The sequence below is a fragment of the Apis laboriosa genome, unplaced genomic scaffold, assembly GCF_014066325.1.
Source record: "Apis laboriosa isolate Shangri-la unplaced genomic scaffold, ASM1406632v1 scaffold22_cov146, whole genome shotgun sequence".
In the NCBI taxonomy this organism is placed as follows: domain Eukaryota; kingdom Metazoa; phylum Arthropoda; class Insecta; order Hymenoptera; family Apidae; genus Apis; species Apis laboriosa.
In genome coordinates this window covers 130,028-143,505 of record NW_025222414.1, presented here as the reverse complement: position 1 = coordinate 143,505, position 13,478 = coordinate 130,028, and the positions used below count along the sequence as shown (strand labels likewise).

At 38.4% G+C, this 13,478-nt stretch overlaps 1 protein-coding gene across 4 annotated transcripts in view; it reads left to right on the top strand.

Annotated features, from left to right (window-relative positions):
* LOC122713137 (lachesin) overlaps nucleotides 1-13,478 on the top strand; it is a 218,036-nt gene that overhangs the window by 91,205 nt on the left and 113,353 nt on the right. For 2 of the 4 annotated variants that reach the window (XR_006346453.1, XM_043933347.1), the window contains exon 1: nucleotides 7,312-7,435. The exons of 1 other annotated variant lie outside the window; for it this stretch is intronic. Coding sequence is in view for 2 of the 3 variants with exons in the window: in XM_043933347.1 (XP_043789282.1) it covers nucleotides 7,312-7,435 (124 nt within the window). In the remaining variant the exon portion in view is untranslated. Of the gene's footprint in view, nucleotides 1-5,275; nucleotides 5,337-7,311; nucleotides 7,436-13,478 lie in introns of those variants that run through there. One more of the 4 variants, XM_043933346.1, reaches the window with a different exon arrangement.

Below are 13,478 nucleotides of genomic sequence, written 5' to 3'. Positions count from 1 at the left end.
TGTGGGGGAATTCTTGTTACTTGAGAAAGGATTTAACGATGCGCTTGGTAAAAATTATATCCGGGTTAATTGGATTGTCGTTGAGGGAGGGTGCGGAGATATTCGTCTTTTGGTTGGTATTTAGGTCGAAGGAGGAGAGGATCGTGTTTTGAGGATATAGAGTATACTTATTTTTATACACTGTTGATTACGTTGTAAAGTGTATCGTTTAAAAAGTGGTCGATGAACAGGATCGGAGGGAGGAGAAGTGTACTATTTTTTTTTATTCGTAAAGCAATATTCGAAATTTCCTTCTTTTCCAATACCAATTTATGAATTAATAGTAACGAGAAAAATATAATTGAACGTGTAAACGTTATTACCCTCGTTCTCGTCGTCGTTTCGAGATTTCAGACAGATACACCGAATATACAAACTTCGATGCTAAAAGTCTGGCGAACAATCGTCCCAAACGACAAAGAATCTTACGTTCCGTACCTCTTGTCGTCGATATTTATCATTTATTCCCTCCCATTTATTCAAAAAAATTAAAAAAAAAAAAAAAAAAGGATCGTCCCCAATTATCTCTCGCTGCCAATTATAAACCCAAAACCTTTAATCCCCTCTTCCAGTTTCCGATATAAGGTATATAAGGCTCAGACATCGGCACACTCACTCGAGAGAATTTCAGCGACCCAGATTTCCCGTTCCGTTTCAAATTGGAAAGGACGGTGAGTTCCCATCCGAGTCCCCCAACTTCGAGTTGAAAAATAAAAAGGAAGAGAGAGAGAGAGAGAGTGGAGGGGCAAAAAAAAAAAAAAAAGAAGGAAAGAAGAGAAAAGCGCAAAAAGACACTCGAGATTCGCTCGTTGTCCCCATGCGAGCGTCGAATCCAACAACAGCGCTCGGCCGGCAGATGTCAATCGGCCGGCTCGATTATGGGCCGCGTGTGCAACTATGCCCGCCCGTAATTGATTCGCCATTCTCTGTAACGAGAAAGGGTAAAGGGGGAGGAGGGAGGAGGGAATCCATCCGCTCTATCGCGGATTTACAGACAGGGCGGCAGACTGGCGGGCGGCAAGGGATGCTAAATTATTTACCGACCAGTCTATCCGTACTTACCGACACGTGTTGCGCGGGGTAAGTACAGTTGTGCACGTCCTTCCAAACCTTGTACACCGAACGAAACACGAAAATTTCTAGGTGGTGGGAAAAGGAAATGTTGGGAGGAAACGTCGGATCGGGGACATTGAACGAAATTGGATCGGGGTTCTTGGGATTATTTCGAGGGGAAAAGTAAGCGTGATGCTTCCTTCCTTCCATGAATTTTATGCGAAATGCGAACCCCTGTTCGGAGGGAGGAGGGTTGTAATTTTCGAAGGTAGGATTAATTTTTGCAATTTTGTACAACGAGATGATAGAATAATTGGGGGACGTATGTTTTTCGTTTGTGGTAAAATTGTAATTTATCGTGAATCTGGGATGAATTTATAAAGAAATGATTGATGATTGAAGAATTGAAATTTGAAAAATATATTATTCTTTTCGATATATTTTTTTTATCCTCCGATGAACGAAGATAATTCTTGTTCGTTTCGAAAATACGATTAATTTTGCAATTTTATATAACAATAGATATATCTTAAAGTTTAATTAGGGGATGCGTGTTTTTCGTTCATGTAAATTGTAATCTGTTGTGAATCTGGGATGAATTTGTAAAGAAATGATTGATACGAAGGATTGAAACTCGAAAAGATTATTATTCTTTTCGATACATTTTTTTTATCCTCCGATGAACGAAGATAATTCTTGTTCATTTTCAATGAGAGATACGAATTAGATTTACGTTCAAAGAATCGTACAAAGAATTTGTGATAATTCACTTTCCTCCTGAATGAATTATATTTCATCATTTTAAATCGGGATATCATTTCAATAAAAATTAAACACAGGATAGGGAAGAATGGAAAAGAGGAAAAAAAAATCTTTTAATATTTATCATTATTTCGATAATTCATTTCCCACTAAAAATCGGGGGAAAAAAAATATTAAACTCGATGATATTTTTTTCTACACACGTCCAATGCAAAATTTATCTATTTCGATATCGATTCGATCTCAAGTTTCAACTTTTTTTTTTTAATCACGTATAGCAATTTACTCAGATTTATATATATATACGTAATAAAACGCGATATATCGGAGATATAGTAGTATTAATTCTCATATTTATTTCCTTTCGTCAAGATACAACGTTCACGCGTGTTATTAAATTCCGTATTCCATCAGGACACAAATTTTATGCAAATCGCATTACAAACTACGATTAATAGATGGTAATATTTTTTCGAACGAATTGTTGCGCCACGTTGAACGGGGACGGTTCCTCTTTAACCCTTTCCACTACCCCTTCACTCATTCTCATGGACGTCGTCATTATCGAGTGTTCTTATCTTATCTCGAATTGCGTATGTTGTATTCAATTCCCACGAATTGTCTCCTCGTTTACTATCATTTCTCTGTAGCCTCAGCTTGCTTCGTGTTTCGAATCGATCGATTTTGAATTAAATATCTTAAAGTTTAAGGAAGGATCTTCTTCGATCGATCGTTCGCGAAATTATTCTGTATGTATGCCGTTGAAAATAGTCGCGTTGATAATTTCTTTTTTTCTTCTTCTTCTTTCTCGTACTAACACATTGATTTTTTTTTTTCAGGTGAGTGTTCCAATTAATTTCAAGTACGAAACGATGTTGCAGCGTAACAAATTAGTAAGTATCGGGGGCGTGGGGAAAAAGAAGGAAAAGAAAGCATCGATAGATTTCACGAAGAGTCAATTAAGGATTGGAGAGGATAAGGAAAATTACTGGAATAGAAGTAATTCCTCCCCCTTTGGATGAGTCAACATGTTTCTATCGCTTTACTCTGATTCCCTCGATTATTATTTCAATAATTCATTTTTTCGTGCCACTGTTGCTACGTATCCCACGCTATGCGATCGAGGGTTCATCATAGTTTCCAAGCGATTCGTTAGAGTAAATAATAAAGTAAATAAGTTACGCGCGTTTCTTCGTCAAATCATTTTTATCAAAAAAAAAAAAAAAAAAAAAAAANAAAAAGAAAAATACCTATTCAATCGTGGACCATCGATTTAAACAATTTTGACAATAAAAGGGGAGATGCATATATATATATATATATTTGGTGGAATATCATACGTACATTTTCATCGTACGGATTATCGGAGGAATTACGTAGAGCAACTTTCCCCCGGAAAGGAAACTTTCCATCCCGATATTATTTTCATAGCGGCGCATTTCGCGATATTTGCCGGGTCGTAAAAGAGGAACTATTCGTCCGGGTCGCGTTTTAAAAGTCGAAGGGGATACGAGGGGAGGGAAATGAATGAGCCCCGGCCGACATAAATTCTTGGGGAATAGTACGAGCGCTCGAGAGTTTTGCAAAAAAGTGCTGATCCCGCGTCTTTCCCTTCTATCTTTGTCCCCATTCTGGACAAGCAGTTAGCAGCTCCACCTGATCGTGGGAACTTGGGTGGATAGTAATACGAAACGAATGTAAATCAACGTCAATCGCACCTTACCGTTTAACGCCTTCCTTCCGGCCCGGCCTCTGGCAATCTCGAACAGAACTTTTTCAAATAGCCTGATTTATCTCCGTACACCTTTTTCTAAAACCTTTTTTCTAAAACCGTTTCTATTCTTCTTCCTCCAAAGATCCGTGATACTCGAAACGGACGGGATCTAAAATATATATCGGGAACGTCTTTGACAAAAATCAAAACAAACACTTTTTTGACAGAATATTTTTTGAATAACGATCGACTCCGGATGATGAACGATTAAACAAGTCGATAAGTTTTTCCATGAACCCGATGTTTTGATGATTTAACGAAATTAAACCCGTCACGCGTATTGTTTATCGGTGGGATAAACATCGTTCCCACCATCTGCCGCCATTGATACGTATTATCCATCGTGGAAATTATCTCTTGTCACCGATCGTTATTTACGACTGGAAAGAGGAATAGATTTGCGATTGGTCTCCTGTTTGGAAAAAGAAAACAATCCGTCCGTTTCGGGGCGAATTCGCTAAATCTTGGCGTGGCGCGATCGGAAGGAGGGGAAGGGAAGGGAAGGGAAGGGAAGGGAAGGAAAGGATAAAAATCCGAGGTAACCGGACGTGGGCGCAAAAGCTTGCGTTAATAGGAATAAAATAGCATGGGTGAATTATCCTCTTTGAGCGGAGCAAGTCCTCCGGGCACAATTAATCGGACATGGTTGTCTCGCCGCTTAAAACCCCGGCCTTCGGTCGGCCACGCCACCCGATCCACTCCACCACTCTCCTCAGACTCTTCTTTTCAGTATTGTTCAACATAACACAGGAGAACACAGGGCCGGGGGAAGGGAGGAGGGACGCGAGAGGGTCGAAGCGCCGCAAAAATGAATAGAGTTATGAAGTCAACGGCTTTATTATTTATCTGCTTTCTGACTGCTTCTCCCTTTCCCGCGTCTCTCTTTCTATCTCTCTCTTTCTTTGAATTTTTCCCCTTTCTCCGTGCCTATCCTCTTTCACCGCTCTTTAGAGGAAGAACGTCCTCCCCTCTTGCGCCCGCGCCACTTTCCTTCCATCTGAAAAACCAGTTACGAGAAACAATACTTGGGACGAGGAGCGAGCCTACTAATTAAAGAGAGCGTGGACGCCGACGTTGGATAGTGAAGGAGATGTATCCGAGAACGCGAGCCTCGTTGACGGCGAATTAAACCAGCTCTGCGGTCCGCCACTAGCTTCCTCTTCGTCTTCCACGATTTTACTTCGATGCTCGTTAAGAAGCGCGAAACTCTCGAGGAGAGAAAGATGGAGCACACAATTCGGGCAGCAATCAGCAGTTCCAATTTCAAACGGGACGAATCTGTCGCGTTCGAGCGAGAAAGATGAGTGTAACTGAGAGATGATAATAACTTTGCGTCTTTTCTTTCTTTCTTTCTTTCTTTTTTTCCTTCTTTAATAGTTTAATACGTTGTAACGCGAAGATTCGTTAAAAACTCGACTTCGGTTGAACTCGGTGAAAATCGGACGCGATCGGTTTGCGAAAGGGACGCGAACAAGGTATTCGCTAGTCGATCGTGCCCGATTATTGCCGACTCGAGCCGAAATGGGAATCGAGACGCGGAATCCCGAACGATGCTCGACTTTGCCCGAGTCATTCCGAATCGTTTCGAAGTTCCGATCCATCGGAGCCTTTTTGTTTACTTATCAGTAGTGGGGCGCGTTATCAACACGACGGTCGATTATTAACTACGCTCCAAACGTGGGAAACTACGTCTCACGAATGATACAAGGTAACACGATTTTTATAAAATATATATATATGTATATTTTTATTCGAGTAAAAATTATTCGTTTGTCGGTTACATACGAGGAATGGTAAAGTACATACGCGGATATGTGTATTATACTCATCGATTCGTTGTGTGACGTCAATGTTGAGAGCACATCTCTGGAATGTTTTATATTTTTCATCGCATTTGCTAACACTTTGAGCACGAATGTAAATGATGCGTCAAAGGCCCACTTTGAAAGAGTTTGTACCATTTTTTCTTGCGCGTTCTTTAAACGTGGCAAACTTTGTTTCGCAATCCCTTTAATAAATAATTAAAGGAGAGTCTAGTATTTTTCTTTTTTTTTTTTTGCGGATTCCGTGAAACGGTAAAATAATAATTAAAATACGTAGCGTATAAATTTATGAAATTTTCATTTATGTTGGATTTGTATAAAACGCATTTGTTCTTGATGAGATACGGGTATGAATATATAAATATAAATACGTTACGTATCTGACATAATTTCACGTCGAAATTAGAATGTGTAAACATTCGTAGAAATTGATTTACGATATTTGTCGTCGATACTCGATTTTGAATATATCCATAAGTATGATATGCATTAAAAGATGCATTCTTTTCTTCTTTGAAATATATAATATTGCATAGAAGTTGCGCGTTTCGTTATCCTAACTTTAATTAATTAATTTGTTTTTATCGAATCGTTTTATCGAACAAAATTTCGAAACGAAATTCTAACTTTACTTTAAATTAGATTAATAGATAGAAAAAAAAAAAGAAAGAAAAAAAAAAATAACAGCTTTAAAATAAAGTAAAGTATTCCGCAATTTACCATCTCTAGTTGCTAACTTTTTTAATTTATACCATGGACCAATCATGTTATTCAAAATTTAAATATATCGCTTTGCTTCGATGTTGCAAATATCTGTTGAGTATCGAGTATCGAGAAAAATATTGTTAATGTTTAAAACTGCCATTGTTAACAGATTTCGGTTTAATATTTAACATGCTTTTATGGACTGTAATGGATCTTTGCAGTTTCCACGTATAAAATTTCGAGATACAAATCCGATATAAAATGATTTTCATTATTATTATTATTATTATAATACCATTCTTCTTCTTTTTTTTTTGTACAAAAAATATTAACTCGCGAAAGAATTTTTCGAAATCGAAAGAAAGAAGAAAATTATTCTCACGGATAATATTCAAATCTAATTAAAGACGTTATCGTTTCGAATCACGAAACAAGAGGGGCAGGGAAGTGCTGGTGGTGGAAAATGTATGCACTCTGTTCGCGCGTGAACAATTGTCGAGGTTCGAGGACAGATAAAAGTGTCTATTAGACGGTGGAAAATATTGTTTCTCCGTGGCGGGAATTTTGAGATTAAAGCAAAGTTCTACGCCCAGAAATTAGATTGTATCGTCCCGATTGTTTCCCCTCAGGAAACGTTGCGCACAAACTCGGACATTATCTCCGCTTCTAAACTATACACGTTCGTATATATGCACGACGACTCTCAGAACATTTCTTCCATTGTACACACGTACGAATAAACCTGGGCTTGTATTAATTTTGCCACGAAATTGTTGTTAATTTGCAAGTCGAGGAAAAAAGGTGGATCGGATTAGAATGAATTAACAAAGTATATGGAAGAAGATATATGGAAGAAGATATTTGTTGAACAATTTCGTTCGTAGGTGATCGTCATTTTCCCAAGATTCAAATCGGACGAAAAGAAAAGAAATTTTTGAATAAATCTGTTGAAATATCGCGAAGGAAGAGCGAAGGATGATTTGAAATGGGCGAAGAATGGGCGAAATCGATATTTTTTTTCTCGATAAGATGACGGCAAATGTTACGATCATTTGTCAAATACGAATAAACCGTTCGTGGAAAATGAAATTGGAATGGAAACAAATATTTGATAGGACACGACAACGCCCGGGGCTTTTCAAGGATTAAATAAATATGAGCGCAACAAACTCAGTTAGAGGAGAAGGGCATGCAAGGGGAATAAAAAAACAATACGTGTCCTCATTTCGTAAAGAAATTATTTTATCCATCCCTTCTACGTGGAATTTCTTCCGCGAAAGTAAGTGATTTCCAAGAAATACAATTATTTTAAATCTATCAAATTTATATATAAAACCCAGAATTTTTTATAAAATTCTTTCAGCACGAATCGAAATCGAAATTATTCACATCCTCGAAACGTGAGAATATCGACTCAAAGGGAACAAAAATTTCACACCACACATTAAAGAAAGCAGAGCAATTTAACCGAGTCGTAAAGCATCCTCCTCCTCCGAGTCAACCCCCTCCTTTAACACGCTATGAAACGTTATTAAGTTAAAGGGGGTGATCCAGAGGGGGGGGATGTTACCGGCTGTGTTAATTCCTCGTTCGAGTGTCCCGCTCGTGGAAAATGATCAGCCAGGAGTGGTCGCCGTGAAAGACGATGGGGCACAAGGGGCGCGGAGGTTAATGGGCGTACATAACGAGGGCCTACATTATGCAAATAGCCGTGCCGTCGACTTATATCTTATCACTTTGACTGCCCGCTCATTCATATGAATATCGCACCCCCGGGAGTGTGTGCGTGTGTGTGCGCGCGTGTTCATATGCTGGGGTGGTTTTCACCCCCCTTACAAGGGAGGAGAAGTTCGCCGGCGTATTTTTTTTCCCCTTCTTCTTCTTCTTCTTCTTCTTCTTCTTCCTCCCTCCTTTTTCGTCAGTCTCGCGTCAGTCAACGTTGCCTTCTCTGCCGCGTGTAATATTATCGCGACTGCGTGAGTATAAACTCTTACAATTATTACTACGAGATTATTATTATTCATACAGTCGATGAAAGTTTTCCATCTCCTTTCTTCTTTCTCCTTTTCTCTTTCTCGCCGACTTTCCTTCATCTCGCTTCATTGCACAGAAGACGAGAAAGAAGAAATCTTCCTTCCTTCCGCGAAAGATTAACACACTTGGCTCGACTCGCGGGAAGGGGGGAGGGGGGAGGGGGGGGGGATCTCTACGCCCGTTTCACCCGATTGCTGCAATCACGATTTGTCACGACACGTCTACACGCCCGTGGCGCGCGTGGAATTGCGGCTTATCGGGGGCAAGGATTTTTAGGTATACGTGGAAATACGTTCGAGGGAGGGTGAGGGAGAGTGGCGTGGGAGGGAGAGGTGGAATTATCGTCGAAACACCGATATTAAGTCTCGTAAAGTCTCTCGTGGCGGTGCCGCTTCGAAGAAATGCTTAGGCGCAGTCCTCCCCCCCCGCCCCCTCATCCCTCCTCCTCTTGTTTTCTCCTCCACTCACGAATAGTAATTTCAAGTTTCCGATCATTTTCGGGGGGAGGAGGAGGAAAAGAAGGAAAATACCACGCGTTATCATCGTGCACTTTCTTCCTCCTCCCTCCCCCCCCTTCTCGTGGGGGGATGCATGTCGGTTCACGCGCGTGCAATTTCATCGTGTCGCGTTTATTAACGATTCGTTGTAGAGTTTATTCGTCGTTTGTTCGTTAGGAAGAAGAGAAATTATTCGTTCGATCGACGAAATTTCGATCGTTTCACGAAGAAAAGGGAAGGGAGGGTGGAAACGAGGAGAGATTTTTTTCCTTTTTTTTTTTTTTTTTTTTTTTTTTTTTTTCAATATCAAAATCGTTCTTCGAAACGAGAATCACTCTTCCCGGGTAAACAGGAGGAAAACTATAAGTATCGGGAGAAAATTTCCGCGTGTAAAAGTTAGGGGAGAGAGGGGAGGAGAGTTACATCCATCCTATGCTTTAATTGAAATTCGATTGAAACTCAGGATTTTGCATGTTAAGTGGTATTTGAAGATAATAGGTGGAAGTTGGCCGGGAACAACGTTTTTCCCTCTCTTCATCGGCCCGTGTCCGACCGGATCTAAAGTTTGACGAGTAGTTTCTCGGCAACGTGGTATGGATACGTATACGTATAGATCTAGACGCGGGTTACGTACGGATACTACGTTTTCAAGGGAGAAAACCACCTGTTAAAACTCGTTACCCACCACTTAATATAGTATCGCGTTATTTCGTAAGTGATGTAAGCGTAGTTGGAGTTAGTTTCGAGTATAAAGGGATTAATTAATTTGGGATTAATTTGATCGTAGGGAGTTATTTATTTTTTTCTGTAAATTTTGATTTTCTTCTCTTTTTAATAAATTTCGGTTTTTCGAATATCGAGTCGAGGCGAAAGTTTTCATTTTCGTCGCGAAGGATTCACTTTTTTTTTTTTTTTTTTTTTTTTGAAAGTCGAAATGCGATTAAAAGGGGACCGGTCCAATTTTGCAATAAAACATAAATGGACAACTTTTTATCGACAACTCTTTATGTTCATACGGAATTCATTTTCCAAGTATCGATATTTTTCCAATCTTTGCAAAGTGTCGATGTCCGTGCCATCGTGGTGGGTTTCAATTTTTTCATCAGTAGTTTCCTGCTTCGGATCGAAATTAAAATTCTAGATCCTCTCCAAGGATTCTGTTATCGAATTTTAACGATCGACCAGATTTCATACGCGGATCTCGCACGCGGATGGACGTTGGAATGTTACAAGCTATCAAAAAAAAAAAAAAAAAAAGAAAACAGAAAAAAAAAGAAGAAAGAAAAGAAAAAAAAAGGAACGGATAATCCCAATTTTAAATTTTATTTCGACATTTAAGACAGATACGAAATGTCTATTCTCGAAATTAGAGATTAACTTTTCCATCGCTCCTTTAACCCTATTAATTTTCGAGCGGAATATTGCATCGATAATTGATCAATTATTCGCAAATTCCAATGGATATTTAACATTTATTTTTCATATCGAAAAAATTGTCTTCGCGCGGCACGAAACTCCGACGTTCGCTCACTGGATATCGAAGATATCGAAGTCGAATCGGTGATACGTATTGAATTTCCGGCTTGATGTATGCGCGGATGCGCATACGTGGTACTAGATTAAAATTTTTATTAAAACGCGCAACACGTAATGATTTGACGATTCGATGAATTTTCATTGTTCGTGGCGCTCCATTAATTTGATATTACATCGTTCAATTACGCCATCTGGCGTTCGAACGGAATTGTTTAATCTGTCGGCAAGTTAATTAATCTGGACGATTTAATAATCTGTGTTAATAATATTATTTGTAGTAATTAAAGCACGTTATATACGTTATATAGGATTATCAAAATTAATCCGACCGAAATGTAACTGCTTCCTTTTATATTCGTTATACCTAATCAATTAAACGAGAGATTATTAATTAGAACGTTAGAAATTTCAATACGCGTATTAACGTGATAATGGATATTGCTTGTTAATGTATCAGTTAATGATCAAAAGGATGAAGGTTATCCTTCATGCGAACGTGAAATGTCATCGAAATCATAACAAGAATTATAAATAGTAAAAAGAAACGATTCTGTTCTCGAGAATAGAAATATCGATGTTCACTTTTTTTTTCTTTTTTTTATAACTAAATATATCAACTTTTCCATAGCGAAAAAATTTGCACGTCGCCGAATCTTGGAACGGAAAGGGAACGGAAGGCAAATCGAGGAAAGGCTTGTTGTGTTCGAGTTTCTTTGATTAACGCTATAACTAGAGAACGGGATCAGAAACTAATTTATCTTTTATTTACACGACGGAGAAAGAGAGAGAGAGAGAGAGAGAGAAGGGGAGGGGGAGAAGACGACAAAAAGAAGATGGCGCCTCTTCAATTCCCTCTTCCTTTGATTATATTTCGCGTGATATTTCGCCAAAGAAAGTTCTCCGGTTAATGCTGTCTCAATATTTATACCTCTCTGAAGCTAATTGTTCAAAAGAGATTCTTTTATTTCACGTCTAGCCGCTCACCGTCGCTTCTCGAGCACCCTTTCCCCCCTCCATCCTTCATCCTCCCTTGTCGCCGAATTGTAACTCGAGTTTGAAAGAAGGAGGGAAGAGTTAACCGGCTAATTCGAAACAAAACTGTGCTATCAACCAGTCATTATTTATAACAGGGACGTTGCAATTAGCCGACTGATTAAACCACGAATCCAATCATAATTCTATTCCACTTGTCGAAACACGACAATGTCTTACACCACTTCGCCTGGAAATTATTGATTTATGCCACTTGTCCAGGCCGTTACGCCGTGTACCACTTGTCTGAATATGACTGGTGTATGATATACTCGTTTGCCCATTTAATGTCTCTGTTCCGTTTATCTGATCACAATTGTCTTTAAATCTGGCAATTATTTAAGCCCTTAATGATAGTCTGGACAAACGTCTTATTTCATTTGTCGAGGATGATTAAACGAGAAGAGAGAGAGAGAGAGAGACAGAGAGACAGAGAGAGAGAGAGAGAGAGAGAGAAATATGAAAGCTGGAATAAGGATTGAAAATAAGAATAAGAAAATGGAGTAGATGAGGAAAGGAGACAATTGAACTTGAATGTGACTGGTGTATGATATACTCGTTTGTCCATTTACTATCCCTGTTCTGATTACAACTGTCTTTAAATCTGGCAATTATTTAAACCCTTAATAATAGTTTGAACATTTTATTCCATTTGTCGAGAATGATTAAACGAGAAGAAAGAGAGAGAGAGAGAGAGTGAGATAAGGATTGAAAATAAGAATAAGAATAAGAAAATGAAGTAGATGAGGAAAGGAGACAGTTGAACTTGAATATGACTGATGTATAATATACTCGTTTGTCCATTTACTGTCCCTGTTCTAATTATAATTGTCTTTAAATCTAGCAATTTTATTTAAACCCTTAATGATAGTCTGAACAAATGTCTTATTCTATTTGTCGAGGATGATTAAACGAGAAGAAAGAGAGAGAGAGAGAGAGAGAAATATGAAAGCTGGGATAAGGAAATAAGAATAAGAATAAGAAATGGAGTAGATGAGGAAAGGAGACAGTTGAATTTGAATATGACTGGTGTATGATATATTCGTTTGTCCATTTATTGTCCCTGTTCTGTTTATTTGATCACAAAATCTGTCAATTATTTAAGCCCTTAATGATAGTCTGAACAAACATCTTATTCTATTTGTCGAGAATGATTAAACGAGAAGAGAGAGAGAGAGAGAGACAGAGAGAAATATGAAAGCTGAGGATTGAAAATAAGAGTAGGAATAAGAAAATGGTTGGATAAAGAAAGGATAGGGTTGAACAGGCCGGCCGATATGTACCACCTACACACCCACACGTACCTGCGTCGTAATGTATCGCAATATGATATTATGCGGCACTCACAATATGACAGGGTATTATCCTCACGCAGCACAGATTTCCATATTGCGGCTAACGTGGCATTATGTGAAATCAACTGCATAACTACGAGTTTACCATTAAACATCGTTAGCCGTGGCTTTGTAAATGTACCTTGTGTCCCAATATCAAAAAGAGTTTTCACGATCTTTTTAATTCGCATCTTGGAAACATCTTGGAGTGGAATAGATAGAAATTTCTGGACAAGATCATTTTCCTTGTTACATATATCAAGTAAGATTTTTATCCCTCGAAAATTATATTGAAATCGAATTGAACGAAGAATTTTTTTTTTTTATTTCTCTTTGAATCTTGCTGAAGATTTTTTTTTAATTTTTATCAGACACACATATATATATATATATACGTGAACGTGTAATTAGCGGCTGTAAGGGAAGACCTGTTTTAGTTACTTTTCTAAAAAAGGAAGAAAAAACGCGAAAAGAATTTCAAGTTTTAAGCTCATTATATCGGCTTTCTAATTATAACCGCTACACCGTTAACCAACGTTCAATTTACCTTATTATCCTTTTACAATAAATATGTACAACGATATCTCGCCCTCTATAATATTTTGTATATAATTAAACGTTACATGAACAGTAAGAAAACATGGGGTCCCTCTTTACCATGGTTTCGTCGCAATAATAAAGAGAAGAAAAACTATTGCTACGTGCACGCGATGAAAACTTCTCCTTTGTGTAGATAAATGGTCTCGGTGTCTCGGAGTGGTGGCGCCACCATTTTATAGCGCGCGAGAAACAGAGAAAGAGAGAGAACTTGAAAGTAGTAATATTTCTAAATTCCAGCCTAAACTTCCCTAACTCGTGACAACGTTTGTACATACAAACGGAAAGCTAC